Source organism: Lepisma saccharinum, chromosome 20 (assembly GCF_977018435.1).
Source record: "Lepisma saccharinum chromosome 20, izLepSacc3.1, whole genome shotgun sequence".
Lineage (NCBI taxonomy): Eukaryota > Metazoa > Arthropoda > Insecta > Zygentoma > Lepismatidae > Lepisma > Lepisma saccharinum.
This window is the reverse complement of record NC_139248.1, coordinates 3058693-3085788: the sequence shown is the minus strand read 5'-3', so window position 1 is coordinate 3085788 and position 27096 is coordinate 3058693. Positions and strand designations below refer to the sequence as shown.

Sequence of the window (27096 nt, the reverse complement as noted above, 5' to 3'; positions counted from 1 at the left end):
CTTTGCAGGTCTGCGGTCACACATGCACACACAACAAACAGTAACACAGTAGATCGAGTGGCAACAAAATACAACAGGCTTCACTAGTAAAAAATCTACTATTGTATATTAATAGTACAAAAACAACAGATTTGTAATTGTTACACCAGCCTGCTTGGCTTCACTGCAGCAGCATATAAAAAAAAATATTGACACAAAAATAATTGCAATACAAGAGCTGCTATGAAGATAAGCAGATCAAACAATAAAACTGTTCCAGGTTAGAAAGAGGCTCCGAACTTACCATAGTCTCCTCTGCCCATGGCACCACGCATGCCTCCACTTGTGCTTGCTCCTCGGCCACGCACAGGCATTGTTGTCATCATTCTAGAGTAAAGAGGAATTACTGTCTCCTGACATTCACTGAAGTAAAGACAACTATATGTTACCCCATGGCTCAGAAATTGTTTCAGAACATGTAAACATTTATGAACAAAGATATCAACAGCAGAAAATACACATTAAATATATACATACACTTCAAAACATCATAAGAGTATGGTTATCCAACTTTTCAACTGATGGCAACTTCACTGCAGAATTATGTTACATTGATATAAAGGTTTGGATGGACCTTTGACCGCCGACAGAGCAGAATTTTACAAATATTTTTCTCCATTCAGAAAACTGCTTACAAATATCTCTCTCCTTTCAGAAAACTGCTATGATATTCCAAAATTGGAAAAATTACATCAGCTTAGAATTCCTTTTGGAGCATTGATGTGAATTTTCTTATGGTTTGCTTTCACTGTTATCTAGATATTATTAATTGTTTAAGAGACTAGCGTAATCACAAAACTATTGAGAATATCTAGATAACAGAAAAAGCAAAACACACAAAAATTAGCGTCAATTCTCTGGATAAAACTTCACATCAATGCTCTACAAGGAATTCTAAGCTCATGTAATTTTTCAATTTCAGAATATCATGGCAGTTTTTTCAAAGGAAATAAAATTTTGAAAACAGCAGCTCAAGGTCCAGCCGAACCTTAAGGACGAATGGTACAGTTCGATCACGATCAGAGTTCGCAAAGAACTTGTTGAGAGGGAGATCAGATGGTATCAGATGGATGCTGGAATTTTACATAAGTGCTTCGGAAATGTATTACTTTTTTCACATTTATTCTAAGAACATGTTAATCAAACTTTAGCATACGGTTGGTCGATATATCCACCCACGCATGAATTTCCTTTCAGGATGAATGGTCGATATTTCGCGCACGGCAGCAATCAACATGCCATTTCTTGAAAACTACACACGATATTTCAGTTGTCTTTTTCTTGACAGAACAGGAAAAGTATGTCATACTCGAATTACAAAACAATATATCCATTGTTACTATTATTAACAAGTGAAGTTTGAAAAAGACCTTTTCACTTAGTTACCCCATATTATTATGGGATAGATTTACAAACATTTCTGTAACTTCTAAACTACTGCATTTTGGTGAAAAATCTAAAATCTACAAGCAAAAATGAGTAAAAAAGCAACATTTTAAGCAATGTCCAACAATTGAGGATTCGGGAGGGATGCAGGGGCAAAGGTTCATTTTCAAAAACACCAGAATTAGTGCTGAGCTGATATCACTTTAAACCGATACTCTATAATTCCCACCGATACCAATGCTTGAAAGTTTTAACAATTAACGTTTGTTCGAAATACTGACTGATATTGGTGGGTGAATATTCCATTCCAATTATATGCATCATTTACCAGTTTTGCTTCAAAATATTCAAGAATTACACCAGAATATTAAAATATTTATTACGTAATAACAAATCCCACAATTTTGGTGTAAAATGCATGATAAAGACATTTTTGCAGACTGCTGAAAAGACAAAATGCCAGAAAAACATCAGTTGGTATCAGCTCAATGCTAGTTCACATGAATTTTCCATACTCCATGTAAATTCTGGTTATGTAGTTCATATTGCTCTTAATCAACGATCCTCCATTCTTCATCGTGGGTGAATTCATTGGATAACCCTACCTTAAAGCAATTAAGTTCAATGTAACAAAGAGCTCACTTAAAGAGTACATTAATCGGTTGTTGCATACTGAGAGGTGTAAAACTCACGGGAAGGAAAATAAATTTATTACTACAGGAAAATTACAGTGCATTCATATAAAAATAGTAAACTATATGAGAAATACAGATATTTTTATAATTTGCTGAATATATATTTCCTTCTTTACATAATTAAAAACTAAATTCAATAACATACAATAAACTAAAGAGCATCAAGATGCTACAATTATGTCAAATCTAATTGCACTTTTTTAAATTTACAAATATAAAATATAACAAAACTTTCGTCAGTTATGAATTTCATAAATCTTTGGTCCTTTCTCCAATCTCTAAATTAATTCAGATATTTCAGAGAATGGAATTTGTAATTTTCTATCACTTTTCTGCTGCTTTTTGGCTAATCGCAACAATGAGGATTGGTGATAATTAGATAAGACAGTGATATAAAAGAACCTGCCTAGGCTTGGTCTCAAACCAGGTAACTTAAATGGCAATACCGAAGGTCTACCATTGAACATGCTCAGCCAATCAATCAGACAAGATTATGGAATTCAAAGAATGTAAACTCTCAAATACTACTGCTGTGGTATAAAATTTTGCCGTGAAAACCAGAAGTAGTAGAAAAGTGATGTGTAACAAACAAATAAATAAATAAATAAAATCATCTAATTATTAGGGGCATGCATATTTTGCTTTTGATGAAAACATGGAATGTGAAATAACACATTGTATTGTTAATTTTTGATGTTTTTGAAAGGTGCGACGTACATTTTGCTATCTTGTTTTGTCACGAAATGATGCAAAATAAACTCCTAACAAGAAATTAAGGGTTTATTTACCAATGTGACACCTTCTGAAGTCTGAATTATCCTGAGTGTTGTGCAAATCATGGAAAATTGATTAATTCTGCTGTAAATATTTAAGAAGCAAAAAATGACTCCTTAATATATAATCAGAGTATTAAGTTTATTCGTGTAAAGGAGTCATTTTATGGAATAAGTGCCTCATGAACCAAGCTACTTTCAAATTTGAATTTGCTCTTCTGTTTCCAGTATTAAGCAAATCCAGTTTTTGAAGAAGCCAGTCTTCACACTTTACCCACCCGACAGTTCAAGATAATAATAAATTGATAAAATTGAAACTTACCCGCCTCTCTGGACCATCATCTGCATCATTCTTCGTTCTCTCGCCCTTAATATTTCTTCTTTCTTCTTCTTATCTGATGGTGGTTTGGCCAACGAAACCTCAATATTCGCACCACCCATTTCTCTACCGTTAAGATCATTCATTGCCTGTTTTGATAAAAAAAATATTGAAACTTGACAATCACACTGAAAATTCAAAAAATGAATCCACTAAGAAGACAAGGTTCCTGTGAAAATTTGCAGAAACAAAGTGGAGTGTGGAAAAATGGCAAGCCAATGAGTGCCTGGTGAGTGCCTGGTCACCTGGCAAGTGAATTTTCAATTCAGTTCTAAAATATGTATGGGGCATTCGATACATGCGAACTACATTTTTGATATTAAAGTAACTATTCTATTGATAGTTAAGCAACATATTTCTTAAAGTTTGTGTGCAATGAAATGTGAAACTTATTACTGTTGATTAATTACAACTACCCTTAAAATACATTCCCAGATTTGTAGCTATAAGTAGGGACGTGAAGTTTTAGTTTTATTTTTCCCTAAATTTCAATGTTATTTTTCGCAGTTTTGGACAAAATTCAGTGTTATTAAATTAAAATTGGTGTTATTTTTACATGCATTCATACTGTTCCTTCTTGAAAATTTGAGAGAAATATCAGTTTTAAAAAGAAAGAAATGTAAGGCTTACCCCTGTGAGAAATCACATTTCTTCCATTTGGACAACTATTTTCGTCTCATCATCCACTAAATATGAAATGTTCATTGAATGATATCACCCAAATCTTTGAACATAATCGCACACATCACATTTCCGAAACAATGACAAAAAAAAAATCCCTCTGGGCCTTTTTAAACACACTCAGTCATTGTGCCAAACTGCAATAAATGAATGATCTCGTAGCGCTTCAGGTAGTTATTTTTTTAACAGAAATGTTATCTCCAATTTGTGTTGAATATTTCTCAGCCTTTTTTTGCACCGCATTAAAGTGCAAAATTCTGTATTATTCTGAAAAAATTGCATAATTCAAGATTCCAAAACATCGAAAATTGCCTCCTTAACCTACCCAAACACATTTTAAATAAACACTTTATTTTGCTTTCCTCAACTACACATTTTAAATAAACACTTTATTTTGCTTTCCTCAACTTTTCCGAGTTATCATTAAAATGAAAAATTCACGTCCCTAGCTATGAGAGAACAATTTTGTGTCACAGTTGGGACAGACGAAACACTGCCTCTTCACTTAAGACATTTATCTTAATTTTTGTGAATTGTCAAATGATGATTTTAAGAGAGAGAGGGAAAGTCATTGACTGAATATTCTAGTGGAGTTGAGGGAGAAATGTAACAGTTAAAGAAGAAATCAATTGTGTTTTATGGTTTCTTTTGGTATCACTGGTGGGGGATAATACAAAACACAAGTAAATCAAAAGTAAAATAAACTAACAATATGTAACTCACCTTCCAACTTAAGTTGTATAATATTCTTTTTAGACAAATGACAATTTTAGATTGTTCACTCAGAAGATAGGATAAAGTTACAGAATTTCATTTTATTTTAAAAATTGAGGTTCAATAGCACTTTCACATTGAATGTCCCATATACACTCCTCAGAAAAAGTTTGAAATAATGTTACATTAGGCACAAGTTTGGAATATTATTTTATCAGGCAATAGGTGATAGGCATGGTGGCATATGTTTGCGAAAAGACGAGAACGTCCACCAGAAAGATACCATATGTCGTTGCATTCCAAGGCCCTGTCTATCACCTATTGTCTTTTGTGAGGAATGTAATATAATTAATATTCAGAGCTTGCTTACGGAAATTTATATTACCTTTTCAAAATAACGAGTACAATGTGTTTTTTTAATTTTTGTGTGTTTGTGTGTTTTCTGTATCACGTGTATCATTAAATCAGAATAATTAACATACCTTATAAATGTTTGCACTGTTTACAGAAATATGATAGAGACGGCCATTGCATTAGAATGTAGGGATGGGACAGATTAATCAGTACTCTATCAGTATCAGCCAATGTAGGCATATTGGTGTATCGGGAAAATTACAATTATTTTACCGATCCAATATATCTATAAATACCTTATAATTTAGTTCAAAATTCTACAATTTTGATATAACTTTTACGAATAACCTCCATTCTCTACTTTTTAAGAAATTAAATGTCTCAATATGTAGCTTCTTTTGCATTGTAATCAACATGAAACACACATTTACTAAAGAAGTCTCTGAACCATTCAGGTTCTTCAAGGACTACTTACAATTTTGCATCAATCAGTAGAATATTGGTAATCGGTATTGGTAAATTTTATATCGGTATCAGCCAAGATCTAATATCGGTTCATCCCTATTAGAATGTATTGCATAGTTATTCATGGTGTTACCATTAGAGACTGCTTTCGGAAGGCCACTCCGGCACAAGAATGAATTACTTTCAATCCAATTTTTTGTTTATTAAAAAAATTAAAAGTGTTATGATCCAGATTTCAAAATTTGTAGCTTTATGTTAGTTGGATTTGTGGGTTGTATTTGCCCTTCTATGAATTTATCTATGAATTCATAAATTATATACTCAATCTGACTTCATGTAGGAAATATATAAACATTCAAATTTCTTAGTAAGGAATCAATATTCAATGAAATCCATTGTAAAAATACAAACGTACCTTCAGTGCATGGTCTCTTTCCTCAAAGTGGATAAAGGCGTAGTCCTTGATTTTCTTTACCCTCTCAACTTTTCCAAATGCTTCAAACGACTCCTTAAGCTTCTCCTCTGTGCACTCCTGGGTTAGATTCCTCACATAGAGAACTTTTACCTGCAGAGGGAAAGATTACAATTATAAGGATTTGCACTCATTTTATGGACAGGCTAATGTAAGAATCTAAATAAAAACACAATAATTTTACAAGTAGTTCTGGATAGATGTGAAACACCGCCCCTTACACTGAATATAAATTAAATAGATTTTGAAAGTAAGATCTTCATCGGACTAGGACTGAGGCAATGCTAAAATTTCAGTCAGGAAAGGTTGGTTCAATTTTATTTACTGATATCTGGCAATTTTGTAAGTAAATATGCAACGTGGAACTTTTGAGGAGTCTATTTATTCTGGAAATTATGCAAAATTCAAAGTTTCCATTAATTTCTCACCAATAATGCGTAAAAAACAAGTTTGTGTTTACATACCAGATATTACAATATTCTGAAGTAATTCTCGAAGCAAAAACTGTGGTTCAAGTTTGATTTTTAAGTTCACTTAATACACTGAAATGCTAATTGGGATTGCACCTACAGTTTAAAGTGGGATCCGAACCACTACTTGTCTCGAATGGCACAACTGTGGTAAACTTATCCTTACAACTGCAGTTGAATAACCACTCACTAATATTAATCAATATCTTCAACTTTTAGTTGTTACGATTTTCAGGCACTGTATCAGTGGGAATTAAGATGATTAGCGTCAGTCTGGTTATCGTTCAGCCCTAATTTAGCCCTAAAGAAGGTAGCTGCATGTAAACTATATAATCAGTGTACATCCCCTATTTCAGAATAACTCAATCAAGATGACTTCATTGGGCAGGTCACATAGCATGCATGAGAGCATACAGATGTTTACAGGGTTCCAGTTGGAAATACTTGCAGGAGCTGTAAAATGGCCAATATGAAGATGGAATGGCAATAAGACATTGTTGTGTTCATGTTTGAAAAGTGTGAGGTATAATTTCCTACCTTGTTTCGTCACGAAATGAAACAAAATGAACTGCAAATCCTCTTGAAAACAATGATACCTCACAAATGCAGTTACAACCATGGATTACCTCAATTTTTTTCACAAAATGCCTCACTCAACCATTCATCAGACTGCAAAAAAACACACGGAAAGTATATTGCTTAGCACCTTGCATGGTTTGCCTGGGGACCAAAGCCTCAATGGCTGAGTAAAGGCAGTCGGAGATACACGCCTTGAATGTCATATCACTGATTTGTAGTGCAGAGTTTGCGAAGAAAATTACAACTCAAAAGAGACCAAAAATAAGTAATACGGAAAATATTGTTTGGCCAATTTTCTTCCTTCGCCCCAAGTTTTTCAAAGTTTCTCCCAGGGAATAAGGATCATTACTTCAAGGGGGGACACTATCTCTAGGGTGGTCGCAGAGGGTTGCCTGCATTTTACGAATGGCTAACATGAGGGCAGATTTTTTCTAATTGTCCTCTCCTTTCGAGAAACTGCTACATTACAAGTCCAAAAAATTACACATGCTTAGAATTTCCATGAATCTTTGTGTGGTCTTCTTTTCATTTTGTCTACATATTATCAATAGTTTAATAGACTCACGTAATCATCAAACTATTGAGAATATGTAGGCAGCATGTGATCTAGAAGGAATTCAAAGCAGATGGGATTTTTTCAATCTTGAAATGTTTTTCGAAAGGAGAGTTAAATTCGAAAGAAGCTGCCCTCATGTTAGCCAAAGCTCCAGCCACGCTTGAATGCCTAATTTAGTCCAAAATTTTAGGTGATGTGTGCACTTTCTAGTCATTCCCCATTCTCAGTCTCGTAGACGAAGTATCATCGAGAACAAATCTCTCCTTCACAAACTGATTCATCACTGAACAAGGGAACAAAAAAAAAGCACATTCATAAATTCCTAGGTTCTATATAAAAAAAAGTTATGGAAAATAGAAGTTTGCGCACTTTCTAAGTTTCATAGACGAAATATCATTATCATTTAGAAGAAATCTTTCCTTAGTAATTGGTATCTGAACAAAAGGCAAGAACATACAGGATAAATTCCTAGTTTATATTTAAAAAACTTGTGAAAAAATATATTCCACACCTTCTAGTCATTCCCCTTCTCAGTCTCGTAGACGAAGTATCACTGAGAACAATCTCTCCTTCATAAATGGAATCATCATTGAACAGGGGAACAAAAAGCACATACATACAGGAAAAATTCCAGGTTTCTATTAAAAAAATGTTCTGTAAAATAGGTTTCCACACTTTCTAGCCATTCACCCTTCTCAGTCTCGTAGACAAAGTATCATTGAGAACAATCTCTCCTTCATAAATAGAATCATCATTGAACAGGGGAACAAACAGCAAACGCATACAGGAAAAATTCCTGGTTTCTACCGGGTGGGCCAGACTCAATTAGGCAGTTTTTGATTAGATGTTATTTTTATTTTTTAAATTTTGTTACAAATGTTACAAAATGGTTACAAAAATTGAATCACACACACATAAGTCATTGATTTTTCAAGATAGTGGTCCACCTGGACACCTTCTAAGTCAACACAGGCTTGTAGACGTAAAGCAACATTTTCACATGCCTTCCTACACATGTTTACCGGAACATTCTTGAACTCCTGAACAATCACCTCACGCAGATGTTGCTCACTGTCAATGGTATTATCATACACCTTGTGTTTGAGGTGACCCTAAAGGAAAAAGTCTGGTGGGGTGATGTAGGCTGATCGGGCTGGCCACTCCACATGCCCTCGACGGCCAATCCAGCGTTGAGGAAAGCCGTGGATGGTACAGCATCAGCTTCATGTCACTCAAAACTCTACACACACTTGTCCAGCAGGGCTGAAAAACGGCAGGTAGACTTGAATTTCTGAGGAGACGATGCCAGTTCCACAGCAATACGTGCTTGTGTGTCAGCAGTTCGGAGAGTTCTCGGCTGACCAGGGTGCTTGGGATACAAAGCACTGGCAGTTTCATCAAACTGCTTGTTTATTCGGGCGATTGTGTCCCTGTGGACTGCTGGCGGTCCGAACTCTTCCAACATCCTGCGCTGGACTTCTGATACATTGTTAGTAACTGAGAACAGGCGCACACATTTTACACGCTGTTCGATAGACAACCGTCTTCTGGCCATGATGTTTCCTCAATGCGCACTAAGTAGGAAGAGTATTGACCTCATTCACAGCATACCGTATGATGGTGCCATCTATCGACAACAAAATGTACTTTCCCATTTCTGTATGCTGTTGGATTGATTGGTTACTAATGTTCGAAAACTGCCTAATTGAGTCTGGCCCACCCAGTATAAAAAAAATGTTCTGTAAAATAGAAGTTTCCACACATTCTAGTCATTCAGCCTTCTCAGTCTCGTAGACGATGTATCATTGAGAACAAATCTCTCCTTCATAAATAGAATCATCACTGAACAGGGGAACAAAAAGCAACCACACAAGGAAAAATTCCTGGTTACTATAAAAAAAGTTATGGTCGATTGACTCGTTTTAAGTCCACTTTATGAACAGAAGGCTAATCGGGACTGGACCTACAGTTTAAAGTGGGATTCAAACCACTTTGTGCCTCCACCAGGTATCAAACCTGGGACCTCTTGATCACAAAGCAAAAAGTTATGGAAAATAGAAGATTGCCCACTTTCTAGTCCTTCACCCTTCTCAGTCTCGTAGACGAAGTATCATTGAGAACAATCTCTCCTTCATAAATTAAATCATCACAGAACAAGGGCAAAAAGAAAGAAATACAGGCCAATATCCTAGTTTCTATAAAAAGAAAAACTTGTGGAAAATAGAAGTTTCTACACTTTTTAGTCATTCCCCCCTTCTGTCTCTCGTAGTCGAAGTATCACTGAGAAGAAATCTCTCCTTCATAAATGGAATCATCATTGAACAAGGAAACAAAAAGCAAGCACATACAGGAGAAATACCTAGACCCATCTTAGACAATACTGGTACTGTTTCCCATGTACCAAAATAGTGGTTATGTATTGGTATTAGTATCCAGAAGTATATATGAAGGTTCAAAAGATATCACAGATACTGATATATGAGGGATTCAGAATACAAATGATGTAACTCCTTTTTCCATGGAAATGAAGGTACAGGTATAACTTACAATTTTGAAGTATCAACATTTCAGTGTTAGATGCAAGTATCTGCCAAGTTTCAAATTCTTGCTAGTAGAGGCACGTTTGTGATCCAACAGCTAAACATAATACTACCAAGTTATTTACACGTGTCTTTCACAAAAATGCCTTGAATAGTGTTACACCACTTACATACTCTGAACCCCTCAAATATTAAAGTAAATTGAGACTTCATATGCTACAAAAATATACTTTCAAAATAAAAATAAACCAATGGCGCAACAGCCCATGAAAGTCAGAGCCTATCTACCTACAGACATCCAGCTTCACTCCCACCTGTCAAATTGGGAGATATCCAACCAGTTACAGGGTGATGTATGGTCAGCACGAGGAACCCCCAGTCATTGTTGTAGGTTTCCATGACCAGGTCAAGCTACTCATTCGTAATCCCCAATTTATTCATGGTGGTGGGAAGCCACAGGTCAAAATCTCACAAGAAAAGTTGTTACGTTTCCCCTAGGAGACTAATATATGTGTATCCTGTAGCAGGAGGCCAGAGCATGAAGCCCTAGACCGCACGGACACAATGTGGACAAACATTTAAAATATTCCTCAAAATATGCTCAAGGTTCTATTTTCAATCAATTTTGTACACCTATGTGGTATACAAGTGAAAAGAACAAATATCTCCTTTGTAAATAGATCATCATTGAATGTTGGAACTAGGAAGAAGCAGACAAGCCAAATATCTTAATAAGGGAATTTGTATAACTCGCAAGTTGATCTAACAGAATCCCAATACAGTATGTATGTACAGTGGAACCCCAAATTATGGAGCATCAAAGATTAAACTTACGTGATTTATATTTTATAATACATTTACAAGGTTCTAATCCACGATTAATATTATATAATACATTTACAAGGTTCTAATCAAATCTAATATTGTGAGAATATTAGATGATGTGTTAACTTTGTCATTCCCTCTTCTCAGACCTCTTGACGAATCATCATGATGCTACAGATGTCTCCTTCGTAAATGGAATCATCACTGAACAAGGGAACAAAAAGAAAGCACACACCAAGCAAAAATGCCATCACGACAAAGGAGTTCATGTTACTTGCAGGTTGTATAAAGACAGTATGCATGTATAGTGGAACATGGATTATAAGTTCCTGCATTCTACAAAGGAACAAATGAATTCAAAAGTTTATAACTGTTCAAAACTGAATTAGCTTATGTGAAATAATGAATGGTACTGTAGCAGATGGAAGTTCATTTTACTAAGGCTGGTATCCCCCGCTATCAAAAATTTTCATGAGTAACTAACCCCTCCTGTCCCTTTGTCACCATGTTAAACCATTGGAGTTCCCATTCCCCCCCCCCCCCTCTCAGGTAACACCGAGGGTTGACCAAACATCCCCAAGTTAACATTTTCCACTTCATAGTGTAATTGGAAAAATTGAAAACAATTTTATTCTTAAATGCGGAAATTCTTTTCTTGGTAATATGAATCTGGATACAATAGCCTGTTTCATGTATGGTTCAATTACTTCTCTCGGTAGATATTATTCTCTGCTATGTAAAAGCACTTTCTGACAGGTGGGTGTTCATGAATGTCCATAAAAAAAAACAACTACTGGTTATGTGCAATCAAGGTAACAAAAGGAAAGTAAAAAATTTTACTTCCATGTAGATTTTAAATTCTTGAATGAAATTATAAATATAAGTGACTTGGACACTTGTTACCGTTTATTGTGCCTATTATTTTGCTTTTGAAATGTCTATTTTCCACATTATAATGCACTTTTTCCTGCCTATTTTGACGAAAGTAAATGTCTGAACTTCCGGGTTCTAGCTTCACATTTTACATTGATACTTCTCATTGTACAACAGGTGCCGTTGGTGACATATAAACCAAATGATCTCACTCTACTTAATTAAAATCTTTTAGTTCTATTTCTAATTTTATTGGAGCTGAGTTGATACCATTTGAACAGAAACTCATACCGATGTCAATGCAGTTTTCCACAAATACTGAAAATCAAATAATTACAATTAAAGTCAATATATCACTAAATCATTTGCATCTCTCCAGAGTTTTACTTCAAAATATTCAAGAATTGCATCCAAATATTAAAATATACATTTTGTAACAGACTATACAGGTGGCTTTTCAAACAATCTTGGTGAAAAATTAATGGAAAGCTTGAATTTTGCATTACTTCCAGGAATATTACACTCCATGAGAGGGTTGAATAGTATTTTTGCAGACTCCACGCAGACCAAAAGCCAGAGGAGTGTCAGTGATACCAATAAATATAGATCAGCATCCAGGTCCCCTAACACTGCACAATTACAGTTGATCCTCAGCTATACGTATGTCAAGGTGAAGAGAAAATAATACGTGTAACTGAGAATTAAAAATCAGGTTTCGATAACATGTCATATAATTATTAAAATACTGTAATTGTATCTATTTTGAGGAACAAGATATAATGCAGGTTATTTCTGTCCAAGTGGTAAATTAATGAATCTAAAAGTTTAAATCTTAAATACAGGTAAAACCCACTTTTTTCCAAACCTGCACATCTTCCCTCTTGATGGCCGTGTTTAGTTGATTTACTACCAAATTTTAAAAAATTCCACCAGAATAGCATTTCTATTACTACTGACTGTGCAAAGTGTGTTATAAGCTATTCCAGTCTTAGTTTTATGTGGATTAACATCCACTTCCCTCCTAAATTTGACTTTCTGGTCAAGCAAGCGATGCTTCCTCTTTCTTGTTCTCCATGGCCCGCAAGTAGCAACTAAAAACGTTCACTGAAGGATGCCTCTTCTGTTTTTATTATGGAACACGGCAAATGTCGGCTACTGGCATTTTTTTTAATGTGTATACTTTCGTATCACAATTACCAACAAAAGAAAATGTGTCTTGTTCTCAACAACTGCTGCAAATCTTTCTCCTCAGATTTCATGCTGCCTCTCCTTGTCTTCTCTGCGACTCTCCACCTCTCTCGCAACTGCATCTATGCCTGCATATCCTGTTTTGTATTTAGAAACTCACTTTGTGTTTTGTAAAGACAAGAATGTACACTTCTATGACATTGTTGTAGCTTGGTTATGTACAAATCAACTGTATTTTTTGAAAATTAGTACGTATAACACCAAATTACGTATAGATGCATTACGTACAAATAAGTTTAATTAAGAAGTTTCTAAATTATATTGTGCCGGGGCATACAGTAATTTACCTATAAAACAGAGTTACGTACAAAGCAGTCTCAACTGTATAAACAACAAATGTAATGGAGAACATATATTTTTAACATTATATCAACAAATCAAAAATTCTTACCTTGGACATAGTTTCTGCATCAGGCTCTTCCTGTGGATCAGCCCAATCGACGATTATATCACAACCCCACACTTTTATCCTTCCAGTACCGAGCCTACGTTTCGCTAGGGAGGCAGCTTTATGCGATTCGTATTCCAGAAAACAAAATCCGCGGTTCTTCTTCTTATCATCCGGAGAGCTATAGATGATCACTTCTGTGAGACCAGCTGTGATAAAAATAAATCAGGTTATGCATGGGATGAATTTCATAACCAAAGGGGAAATCCAGGTTCTTGAAGAGTTTATAGTTGTAAGTATTTACATTACTTTTTAAGTTCAAACCTTTTACAAAAATGTGGAGGACTACCCAACAAGTGGGTGCTTCATGAAAATGTGCTCGTAAAAAGGAGCACGTTCTTTTCGAAGGTACCAAGAGAAAAAAAGACAGAAGGCACCTCTGATCACTACCACAAATGAATTATCCTAAGTGATCACATAAAACCAGTTTCAAATAAATTAAGTTGTTCAATTAATCAGTTAATAAATTACTGATGCCTCTGCATTTTGTTTTGTTCTTTTACGAACATATGATGAATCCAAACGAAAGGGGAATCTCAACTTACGTGCATGTTTGGAAAATTCTTCAAATAATTCATCCCGATCTCGATTCTTTGGTATATTTCCCACAAATAAGCGATGATTGTTATAAGAAATGGTAACGCCAATCTTTTTGCCTTTTCGAATTTCATAATCATTGAGCTGTAAAAACAATGCGAAGATATTGATAGCCAATTAGTGTGTAAATGGGGGGGAAGTTATGACTGTGTTTCATGTTGAGAGACTGTGCGGATTATTGGAGTGGATGATGTTGAATTAGCCAAATGAGCAAACCACTACTTCAAACTCTATTTACAAATGTGCCTACTACATTAGCACCAAAATCTAATCTACAAGATACATTTCAACTCATCCACTCGCAACTAGTCCAGAGCCAACTCTACACTACAATACTTAACTCCTGGAATCTTCTTCAACTTTACCTGTTAATTTACCAAACTCTTCCATAATCTCCTCTTTGCCTTTAGACTTTGGAATGTTGCCCACAAAAAGACGCAGATTTGGAACACTAATGTTTACTTTCAGAGTCTTGCCAGGTTTGATTTCATAATTATCAAGCTGTGGGATGGAAGAAAACACAACATGCCAAATTTTGTGAATGATACACGAACAATGGATCAAAAAAAGAAAAATTTAGGAAAGACAAATTTTGAACTCGATCTTCAAAGTATAGTACATCTTCATTATAGCAGAGACATTAACGCTCTGCTATATTTTCAGCAAGGTTTACTGAAGTCTGATTCTTTCACGGTACTTCCCCAAAAAAATATCGCTTATACAAAATAATTTTCAAAAAATTTCAGTCCTGATAATTTTTGATATTGAAAAAAAATGTACATCTAAAAACCAAAAAAGTAAAAAAAAAAAATAATCAAAATCCCAACTACGAAAAAGCTGCGTGTCTGCAGGTCCTTATGGGCTGCAAAAATTGGGAAAACTATCATGACCAGGCTACACAAGCTCCAAAATCTCCAATACAAACCGAGCTTCCGCAACAGAGCCAAAATATGAGTTTGAATACCAACAGAAATCCATGCACCCAAGTCCCAATTTTGCCCTCTGAGCAAAGAGGAGACCTGGAAGCAAATGAGACTTATCTATTCACATAACACGCATCTCACACTGATGTTGTTACATACTTAAACACAGTTAATATACATATTCATCTGACATTTACATCTTGAAGACTTCAAACTCACTAGCTCTGTAGCTAAAAGCTTATTTAATGCATTTTTATAGTTAGTTATTTGTAAATACCTTCAAAAACACCTCAGAATATTCACAGTAAATTGTGTATTGATTTCAGTAAGTCACCTCTATATAACAGTTTGTTTAATAAACATTTTGCACTAATTTTCTGATTTCTCACGTAATGATTTACCTCTTTCACTGCCTCCTGTGCAGCATCCTTTGTAGTAAAAGTAATAAATGCATAGCCCCTATTAAGGCCAGTCATAGGATCCATCATTAGCCTCAAGTCCCATATTGTTCCACACTTTTCAAACAATGGTATAAGCTCATCTTCGTACATATCTTTGGGGATTTTGCCACAAAAAACCTAAAAACCAAACGAAACTTATTACTAAAAACAGGCAGTTGTAAGGAATGCCAGAAAAGAAATATCTACACTTCCATTATTTGCAAGCGAAGAAAACTTCTCCCATTTTTTGTACCAAAATGCCAATGCACCAATTAATTCCTGTTGCTGTTAACATGCTATAGATTGTTAATTTGCACACTGAGTATTACCATATTTACGCCTGTATAATGCACATTATACATGCATGCATGGTTTTTTATGGGGAAAAGCAACAATTATATATTGTACATAATGTGCAGTACAATTCAGGTTCAAGAAATGATTTTCTTAGTTGTGTCGTAAAGCTGTTGCTACGCAGATCAAGAGCGAGTGACATAATACCTATTGCTAATTAAACCATGAGGAAAATATCATCTTATGTATGCAAACGAGTCACCAGCCCACACCGCCTCCCCCCTTTCCTTCCATTGTTTAGCACACCAAAGCTTTAGGAAAGCAAAATCAAAATTATTTGCAGCGCTCAGGAAGTTATTTTCTATCATATTTTCAAACAAATGCAGCTGATACACATCCCCATGTGACACGAGGTGCAAGCTCTAATTCTGCGCTGCTTTCTAGTTTCACAAAAATTTCAGTTACGAAGTGAAAAAGCATGGGAAATGGCCAAGTTTATAGTGTTTTTCAAAAATTATTATTAAAGAAATCCAACTAGGTTGCAATCTTTGCAGTTTGTATTTGTGCGCTTGTTGCTGGCAAAACTTGGAAAATCTGCACTCGAGCAGTTGACATTTTTGATATTTCGTCACGTTGTAACATGGAAGGGAATAGTGAGTTAGATCCCAAAAAGGAACTTGAACGGTGAACTTGCAACCTGGAAGAAAGGAATAGTTGCAAAGTTGCAACATAACCAGATCGGACTGTCGAGAGGTGGCTTCTACAGACTGAAGCAGAATGATCAGGAAGTGCATTTCAGAAATTAGGAAGATACATCGACAGTGGTTTTGTTAGTGATAAGTGGGCCTTCTATAAGTGTCGAGAGATCTCGAGAATATGGTTTATGGCTTATTAGTGTAGGTCAGTATAAGGTAACAAGTAAAAAAAAAAAAACAACTAAAAAAGCTAAAACCGTGAATAACATTTCCAATGTGTTACATTTTTTATTTTGTGTTCATATTTATGCAAGATTTACATTTTGAATTCAAGACAATCAGGGCGTTCTCTGTAAAATCCTGTATCTGGACTTTCCGGTGTACATCAGGTGAAGGTGACTTATCAAGGGCCTACTCATAATTGTTCATTGTTAATTAGAAATTCAGAAATAAAAGTTTGTAAAAGGTTATTTTCATCTCGGCTTTACACAGTAAATCTGGTTTTGTGAAAAACTGAAAATCCTGTTCGTAGCTTGAACGAAAACCGTAAGTTCATTCTTAAGCTAAATACAACTTTTAATGTTATAACCTGTTAACTATTCAGCCAAGTGGGAGACATAAAATGCTCAGATATTACATCATCTGCAGAGCTTATGAATTTACATCTACAATCTACTCTGGAAATAACAGATCTAGAGGGAAGATTCCCAATTTACTTAGAGAATTTCTTTCAAAGATGTTAAATCCTTTTCTGGCATCTCAACATACTGCACACAAATTCGTTAATGTGCATCTTGCTTAGGCGGTAGGCACAGCTTGACCAACTTATTTCTCTCATTGTTGTACCAGCAGAGTGAAGGAGGAAGTATTGACAATTTTGAAAATCAACAATAATATTGCTTTATCACTAATACTTTCATGGGTTGTAGATTCTCTAATCATTTCCCCCTTTTCCCATAATGCTCACTTGGTGCCTTATGTCAGCAAAAAAAGCTTCCCACTTCCCTATTATGGATCAGCATTATTGATACAAAAGATATAAAACAATATTGAACACCTTAGAAGAAATTTTATGACCCCCACAACAGTTGAATCCTTTTCATAACGAAGCGAGGAATGAAAGTTATAATATCACATAAAACAAGCTACAAAGCATGTAGGGCTAGTGTCAAAATTGAAAAGTTTTATTGAGAAAATAATAAAGAAAAAAGAACAAGGGAAGAGTGGTGACAAGTTTAGACACCCAGTAAATATGGATTCTTTGAAAAATGCAAACCATCCACAGATGACTTTGGTACATTCATAATTAGAAGAAATATTGCTAATTTCTATGTATGTACAGAACACAGGGTATTAATGAACATCACATTCAGACTGTAACAGCGAACCACGCTTACGCCGCTCACTTCTTACACTTGCATGCAAAGCATGAGGCAATACCCCATTTTGTTTCAGTGCAATAAATGTGACAACAGGTATGACAGAAGGGAAAGCAAGAGGAGAAAACATATGACCGTGTACCGTAGTTCACTGGTGACTTCTAGTCTTGGTTAAGCTGTAAATCATTTGTATTTTAGGAGGATTTGACGTGTGCACTTTCTGGTCATTCCCTCCTCTCAGACCTCTTGACGATTATCACAGAGAATAAATCTCTCCATCGTACATGGATTCTTCACTGAATGAGGTCACAATGAGGAAGCGCACACGTGCCAAAATATCCCAACACAACTAAGGAGTTCATGTAACTTGCAATCTGACTTAGCCCAACACCAACACAGCACAGTGAAATCCCATGTAGAAATTTTAGCCTTCCTTTCAATGAAATTTCTCCATGGTGCATCTCCTGTAAGGTGCATCTTAAGGTAATGGAACCTCAATTTTAAGTTCCTGGAGTTTACAATGTATTCAATCTTGTATACACAATGGAGCGATATGTTATAAAATTTTCCCAGAATGAGTTTTTCATGGCATAAGTATGTGGAAGTGAAGGTTCAAAATGTATCACAGGTGCCAGGGAAAGGGAGGTAAGAAGCAGCTTTTCTACATCTGACGTGATGCTTGCTGTTCTCAGCATCCTTTCCTTTCCATTTAATTCTAACAGGAATGTGATCTCTGAAAGATCACCAGATTTCTCTGTCTTTTTAGTTCTGCGTGTGTTAATGTTACCTCATTATTGTAATTGACCAAAAGTGGCAGAAAAGAGACATAAATAAAAAAAAATACAAGGCATAAACTATGCTTTAAGTAAATTCAGTTTTTGCCTATTTTCGTTAAAACTGAAGAAAAAATGCTCTTCAAATATTCACTATAATTTAGCAATAAAAGTTCCTCAAAAATATTCGCAGTCCTTTAGAAACTCTATTAAGTGCTATGCGAGTCCAGTTTTTTCTTTACATTTAAACTGTAGTTTATGCTTTATATCATTTTTAGTAATTAGAATAATGCAGAAGTAAAACCCGGAAAACTGAACATATATACAAACCTCACAACCATTTCCTGGCGTTGGACCATCCCACCCTGGTGGAGGACCCCCATATTTTCTTTGTCCGGTGGTAACATCCAACGTGTAGCCAGTTCGATCCAAAATAGCCTGCAAATAAAGGTAACAAAAAGTCAAATTCATAATGAATAACAAAAAAGATAAATCAATGTCACAATCAGCAAGTGAAATAATGAAAAAGTATGCTGCAGTTAACGTTCAGTTTGTGTATTAAGCCATATTACACTTTAAATAAACGAACCTACAGAGCGAGGCAAAAGTCAGGTTGCATAGGTGAATTGCCACCACTGTCACCAGACCTATCACCCCTAGATTTTTACCTGTGGCGACATGTAAAAGCTATTGTGTAAGAAACTGAACCACTTCATAGAGAGCATAACAGGCGTCACCTCCCAATATCACCCCCACCACACTAGTAGACATCCTACACAACCGGAAGCCTTGGATTTCAAGCATGCAAAATGATGGTGTGCATATGAAACATGTTCTGTAACTAACCATTCCACATCACTCATTCTATGCATGTATTTGGCTCCCTATGTAACCTGAATTTTGCTACACCCTGTGTAAAAACCTAGAACTTAAATCACAAGATTTGCTGGGTTACAAAAGAAAATAGCAAACTTAATATTATTGTGTACCCACTGTTAAACATTCCTCAGTAAATTTGTGATTACCCAAAAGAGTAAAACATTTTTAAATTTCAAAACTTAGGTACCTAACTAGCAAATAAGTGCAAATGATTAGAGAATATTGAATGCTTATTATTTTATCTTAGCTTTTCTGTCTTTCCAGGAAGGTCGTTCAGTTTACCTCTCAAAGAGGATGGATAATAAATAGAGGCACATATTTTTGGTAAATAAAAAAGCAAAATTTCGCTACAAAAACAGAGTGATTTCGGGTTCAAAAGCAGTAAATAAAAGAACATTTCAGTGAATCTTTGTCAAGATTCTTTGAGTTTCGTTTGCAACAAGATATTGTTTTCCTTTCCATAGATCTGAGTTCATAACTGGTTTCCCATGAACAAGAATTGTAAGAATTTCGAGAGCAACGACTGTGCACAATTAAAAGAAAATAACGTTATTTTAAATCTTTTTTTTTGTGAAAACGTTTTCATGTTCTATTTTACTTCTCACAACGAGCAACCTGTGCATAACAGGTTGTATAACTACCAGGATAAATGGTTACAGTCTCCTAGGAATCTGTGTGTCCGTTTAGGCTGAAAATTGGTGCAAATTTCAATAACTACCCCTTCGAAATATCAACCCTTTTCCCGAGAACTGTGAAAGGTCGTTGTATCGAGAATTGACTGTATGGAACAATGGATCTTCACAGTCTTCAAAGTGGAAATAAATTAACAATAGCCTATATTAGAGATATATGAACACGGTCTAGGGTAAAATCATATGTACTTCCATCCCATTCGAGCTCAGCAATTGATTCCCATAATGCAAATCTCAAGCCACATACCTCCATTTTTCATATAAATGTAATTCTCTTTGACATATATTTGTGTGTTTATTGTCTCAAGCCTTTCACTTTCAATTATTTGGCATAGTCATTAGTGGGTAATATCTAGAAGCTCCTGAACTTTTCTACTAGTTCCACAGGCTATTAATCACAAAATACACCTTACAAACCTATTGACAACACCATTTTGAAACCGTGAAACATATAAACATACAAAACCTGTCGATTTTTATCGAAGTGGAAACTTTATTATATATTCTCCTAGTACTTGTGAGATTACATTGAAATTAAGAAAACTTCAAACAATTTTCCACAATTTCCAATTAGACTCCATGAAAGTGTTATGCAACAATTTCACTGACCTCGCAAAAACCACAATGACTGAATTTATCAGCCAATATCAGTTAACAAAATGCAACCAATACTCTCTTACACCGATATCACTTTCTCTAGTGAATTACGTGAGCCAAGTCAAGGTGCGTAAGAAAAAACAAGGCATGCAATGAAATTTACAAATAAAAATTTCAAGGTGGTCACAGCAAGGGGGAAATATCCAGATATAGAAGTTAAGGTGTATAAAAAGCTAGTGGAAGATACGATTTTGTATACTATTTATTAGGATGGTGCAGAATAATCTGTACTCAATCGGTATCAACCTATGGCATCTGGGTAACATACATTTATTAATTACGTAATGAACCATTTGAAATTTTTATCGTTACCTGTATATTTTATAACAGGCTATCCCTAGTTTTTGTAAATGCACCGTCTAGTCATTCCCCCTTCTCAGTCTCGTAGACGAAGTATCATTAAGAACAAATCTCTCCTTCATAAATGGTCATCACTGAACAAGGGAACAAAAAGCAAGCACATACAGGCCATAGGAATAAAGAGCATAGGTAAATTTCATATCGGTCCACCATTACTATTTATTAGGGGTGGGCCGATATGAAATTTTGGCCAATACCGATCAAGTACCGATATAAAATTTACCGATACCGATATTCTACCAATCTGATATAAAATTAGAAATGGTCCTTGAAGAACCTGAAATGTTCATTGATCTTAATAAATATGTGTTTCGAGGTGCAGTGCAGTGCAAAAGAAGTTGAATATTTAGACAATTACTTTTTTAAAAAGTAGGGCATCAAGATTATCCATAAAAATGACAACAAAATGGCAGAATTTTGCACTAAATTATAAGATACTTATCGATATATTGGATCGGTAAAATAATCGGTAATTTTACCAATAAACCGATATGCCTATATCGGCCGATACCGATGGAGTACCGATTAATCGGTCCCATCCCTACTATATATAATTTTTGGTTCACTGTCTCTAGCACTAGGATACACAGACTTGAATATGGCCTGGCATGGAGAACTTGGACCTGGATATGTAAGTGAGCACAAGTTGTCAGTTGCATCGACACTTAAGATTCATATAAAATATGTTACATGACAAGATGAACCATTATTTAAATATGTGAATGGTACAAATTAATCTGTACTCTTGCCAGTATTACATTATCAGTAGTTAAATCAATCTCCGATAGTTCTGCAAGAGCCCCCACATAGGTGAATGGCTAGAGCTCTTGCCAATAGTGTTGGTCCCAAGTTCAAATCCTCATGCAACCTCCAAAGCTGTACATGTTGACTCAACATCGTAACGACAATTGGGGCACTACATGCAAGTACTCGTAGCATATTCTAGTCTCAGAAGCCAGAAAAACAGCTACTATGAATATTTCAATCTTCATGGTAAATATCAAAATAAACCACTTTAACTAGTCAGACCAAACTGTTTCTTGCGGAATAAATTCAGTGTACGTTTGAGGATTTTATTCTGACATTTCTAGCAGTTCGAAACTTCCAATCTGAAGCCACCTTGAAAAACCTCTTCACCTGTACGTTTATCTGATGGTGGAACCAAAATTGTGCAACTTTTTGAACTGTTCAGACGAGAAAAATAACATCCATGAACAAATTCATTTTAATAAGATACAAAACTCCAACCATGCATACACAGATACATCACAACACAACATCAACACAACACAGTAAGAAGAAAAATAACTACTAACAGTGCTCACCTTGATCTTCTCTTCGTCTGGTGCCTTTGCCACTGTGTTCAGCTGGGAGCCCTGCCCAGCTCTGCTCTTCTGCCGGTAGGTCTTCATGACACCACACAGGTAAGCAGACTTATTTGAGACATGTTCCAAATTCGAGTCCAGGAACTGTGTTAAAACATTAAGGGCACCTTCCACAGGAAACTCCTTCAAAGCATCCAAGGCTCGTTCATCCAAATCTGCATGGGCCAACTTGCCTGAGGAAAACGAAAACCCTTATTATTCACTTGATAAACAATGTTTAAACAAAATTGCAAAGGGAACGGATTTATATGTTATAAAAATTTGTTCAATATGGACTTAAAATTGTAAAAAATTACCTTTTGAATAATATAAGACACTACACGTGCTACATAAAATACAGTCTTGGCATTGTAACTATTACCGTAACTGTCTTGAAGAGAAACCAGAAGCAAATCCCGTACGTGTGTCCAAAATCTTTGCTTCTGGTGCTTGTGTTGGGGATGCAACTAGTAGCAAAGGTGGGGTTAGCAGTGGGCTGCTCAACTTTGGACGCTCTCCCAATGTTGACAAATTAACAACCAGTAGCCCATGCTTGACTCCTCGTTCTCTATTGTTGACAACAATTGTAAATAAACAGGAATTTGAAGTGTTTTACAGTAGCAAAACCACACCGTGGGGAGGTGTAAAATTTAGAAAAACAATATCACTGTTCAGATGACAAAAAACTCTTAATTAACGCAATATGGAGGGTAAAAAAAAGGTCATAAACTTTTCGTTTCTTTTCAGCCTTTGTCGGTTATTCGCAAGAAATTTATTTCAGTCAAATGGGGATGTAGTTATTGTACGAATATGGAGTATATGTTGAGAAATGTTCTGAAACATGGAAATAATACGTACAAATGAACATAACTAAAATATGAGCCAAAACCTAGTACATGTACAAATACGAAAAATAAAAACTGATTTTTTTTAGCCTACATGCCATGATGCTAAAAGATAACACAAAATAACTGATTTTAGCTTCATACATAAATATGTATTTACATGTAAATCTATTCTTTGCTCATTACGAACCCTAGGCTTCATACAAAAGAACCTCCATGTGCAACTACAATACACAGGACTGCAGTTCTCGACAGGTCCTCTTGCCTGTGGTTCTACTATACTATAGGATTGATATCAGTAACTTAAAGAATAAAATGTTTTAAAAGTTATCCTTGTTTTGATAAATTAAATAAGAGAGCTTTTAACTCAAGTTCCCACGGTTCTTTGAAATAAGGTAAACATTTTGAATAAGGTGCGTATTCACTTAAATTTGTCAAAACGTTCACATTTGGATTTCTCATTAAAAATTACGTGTTTTCATTCCAAAATATTTATTTTAGAGAATGAAAATGCTTGAACTGGAACTTAAAATTTTCAGTAATCAGAGCAATGTTTTGGCACTTCCTTAAACAGTCTTCTTTATGTGTATGTGCTTTGTGCAGTTATACGTTAGTGAAAATTTAATAGTGAATACAGCACAGCCGAAGGGGAATGGTGATCCAGACCATGTTGGTACAAACAAGGCTCAATTCACAATTTTAAAATTTACCACTAGTAATGGATTCTCCAATGCTATCGCTAGAGCCATGCATATTTAGTTTCCGACGAGAACTACGAAATGCGAAATAACACATTGTTAATGTAAATTTTTCATGTTTCTGAAAGGTGAGGGACATTTTCCTGTTTTGTCATGAAATAATATGAAATGAACTGCAAAATGCGAAATAGTCTCAAACACAAAATTTAGAGTTAATTTACAGACACAATCCTTTTCTGAAGTCAGAATTATCCTTGGAATTAAGCTATTCACGGAAAATTGATTAATTCTGCTGTAAACATTTGAGAAGCAAAAACTGACCCCTTTGTAAAGGAATAAACTTAATATTGATGGTAACGATATAAATGTGTTATTAGAAGAGATGTTATTTTGTCTAATAAGTGCAGTTTTTAAATCAAATTTGAAATTATGTTCACAACTTTGAAACCAAAGTGTCATTCTATGAACTGATTTTTCACCAATATAAGAACGAAATTTTATCACATTTATCACTTTTGAACCCAAAATTGACTGTTTTTGTACCGAAATTTTGCTTTTTTATTTACCAAAAATATGTGCCTAGCTATTGCCAAGTGATTGGTTTCTTTGGAAACAACTTCATCAGTGAAGTCACACTAACAAGGTCCATTGAACCTTTGGAAACAACTTCATCAGTGAAGTCACACTAACAAGGTCCATTGAACCATTTGAAATATGTGTGAATACAGACTTCACTAACCCACAACACGAAAGTATATTACTTACTGCTACAAAGCAAAAAACAAATCTTGAAGTATTGTATGCATATTCATAACACCATCATGTTTTAACACATAACGGCCGAGTCGATGGCATTTTCTCTTGCATCCCACTTGAACATGAACTCACATGCAAGCAAGCCACGAACTTGGAGGTGCACCTTTTCAATGATTTTTATTCTAACCCTCAGCCAATGACTAATACAGCAGTAATCCCTGCAGGTGTAAATCTTTGAGGACACTTGGAATTAACACTGTCCTAGCTACAAATGGCAACATTTAACAAATCAGTGGTTTCATTTTTGACTGTTACAGGATATTGAAGTGCGAATGAAAACTAGTTGTTGTAGAGACTTGAAACTTATCTTGAATAGAAGGGCTAGGGCTTTCGGAGGACATACAACGTTTACATTCCATCTTGATACTACACAAAGTCTCGTCCCAATCTCAAATCCCCTCAACTTGTTAGTTGGATTCATAGCTTTCTTCGGCCGTATTAAAAAGAAAAAAAACTGATTCCTAAGGAAAAAGGGCTGGCACCTGAATTACTTTTAGTTTTGTCTACCCCTGGTACACACAATAGTGAATTCACAATGTCGATTTGAGCATTTCACAACATATTGTTACTGTCACAGGTGTGTAAAAAAGATTTTACTGTAATGACACAAACATACTACTGTTACATCACATTTGATTTCGCTTCAAAACTCAAGACAAAAGGTGATTACACTTGTTAAGGAGATTGGCAGAACATGGAAGATACAAATTTAATTTAAACTCAGTATGGACCCAGTCATTCCAACATATAATGCATCTAAGACACGTGATTTTAATTGAATCATTTCAAATATGTGCAAATACTACTTTGCAACCTCATAAATACAAAAAATGTACTGATACGAAGCACAAAAAAAAATCGTCAAGTGCTGTATGCATATTCATATCACTATTATGTTTTAAACACACAACAGCCGGAACTATGCTTATTCTTTAGCACCACTGGAACATGAACTTACATGCAAGCAAGCCACATAATGAATGGTGCACTCTTATCTTTTCAAAGATCCTAATTTTAATCTTCAGTTGATGACTCGTACAGCAGTGATCCCAGAGGCAGTAAATCTGTAAGGACAGCTGAAATTACAAGTCCCAGCGCCAAGTGGCAGCATTTAGTATGTCATTTGTCGAAATGAAGATTATATTGCACTTTTTCTGTTTCTTCACTTACATATCCATGAAGGCGTGACATACACAAATGGGAGGTTTCTCAAAATTGGATTCTGCTTCATTGGTTAAGAAGTCTGATGCACTTCTCCTATGGACAGAAACGTTTGAAAATTCATAGAATGTAAACTACTTGATGTAGAGTAGAGAAATTTAGCATTTTCCAAGAAGCCTTAGTACAGCACCCACATTAATCCAAAGTGTATAGAAAGATCCAAAAATGGCCTAACACTATATACACTCCTGTTCACATAAAGTGGTCCATTTTGTCTGACAGTTGAAATACATGGCACTTTATCTGAACTGGAGTATACATTCAATCGCGCAAAGTATAGCTGAAAATTCTCACACACATTATAAAAAATAAATATAATTGTAAAATTTAAATTTTCTTCTTCTTCTAATAGTAGTTGTTGGGAATGGGTGGAGGCATGCATATTTCGTTTTTGACAAAAACACGAAATGTGAAATAACACATCGTAATGTTAATTTTTCGTGTTTCTGAAAGGTGTGGGGTGCATTTTCCTACCCTATTTTGTCACAAAATGAACTGCAAAATGCAAAATAGACTCTTATACACTAAATTTACCGTTTATATACAGACGCGACACTTTCTGAAGTCTGAAGTATCATGTGCGTTATGCAATTCACAGAAAATTGATTAATTCAGCTGTACATATTTTAGAAGCAAAAATGAACCCCATTATACACGAAAAAAATTTAATATTCTGGTAATGATTTAATGTGCTATTAGAAGGGATATGTTTATTTTGTGTAATAGTGCAGTTTTTACATCAAATTTCGGATTATATTCACATTTTTTTAAAACCAAAATTTCATTTTGTATGCCGCTTTTTCACTGCTATAACAGCGAAATTTCATTTTATTTACCGCTTTTGAACCCGAAATTGGCTGTTTTTGTACCGAATTTTTGCTTTTTTATTTACCAAAAATATGTGCCTCTGGGAATGGGATACTATAATTCCACAAGGGCACATCAATTTGAGGGGGAAAAAAAAAG

The 27096-nt window shown here is 35.2% G+C and overlaps 1 protein-coding gene across 23 annotated transcripts in view; it reads right to left on the bottom strand.

The window, feature by feature from the left end:
* Positions 1 to 27096, bottom strand: part of Syp (synaptotagmin binding cytoplasmic RNA interacting protein) — a 77533-nt gene that overhangs the window by 34794 nt on the left and 15643 nt on the right. For 17 of the 23 annotated variants that reach the window (XR_014443844.1, XR_014443846.1, XR_014443843.1 and 14 more), the window contains exons 3-10: positions 22503 to 22744; positions 18929 to 19036; positions 15419 to 15595; positions 14043 to 14178; positions 13441 to 13646; positions 5902 to 6051; positions 3216 to 3361; positions 284 to 402 (exon numbers count right to left, since the gene is read on the bottom strand). Coding sequence is in view for 16 of the 23 variants with exons in the window: in XM_083141980.1 (XP_082998106.1) it covers positions 284 to 402; positions 3216 to 3361; positions 5902 to 6051; positions 13441 to 13646; positions 14043 to 14178; positions 15419 to 15595; positions 18929 to 19036; positions 22503 to 22744 (1284 nt within the window). In the remaining 7 variants the exon portion in view is untranslated. Of the gene's footprint in view, positions 1 to 283; positions 403 to 3215; positions 3362 to 5901; positions 6052 to 13440; positions 13647 to 14042; positions 14179 to 14459; positions 14596 to 15418; positions 15596 to 18928; positions 19037 to 22502; positions 22745 to 27096 lie in introns of all 23 variants that reach the window. The other 6 variants (XR_014443845.1, XM_083141982.1, XM_083141983.1 and 3 more) reach the window with 5 other exon arrangements.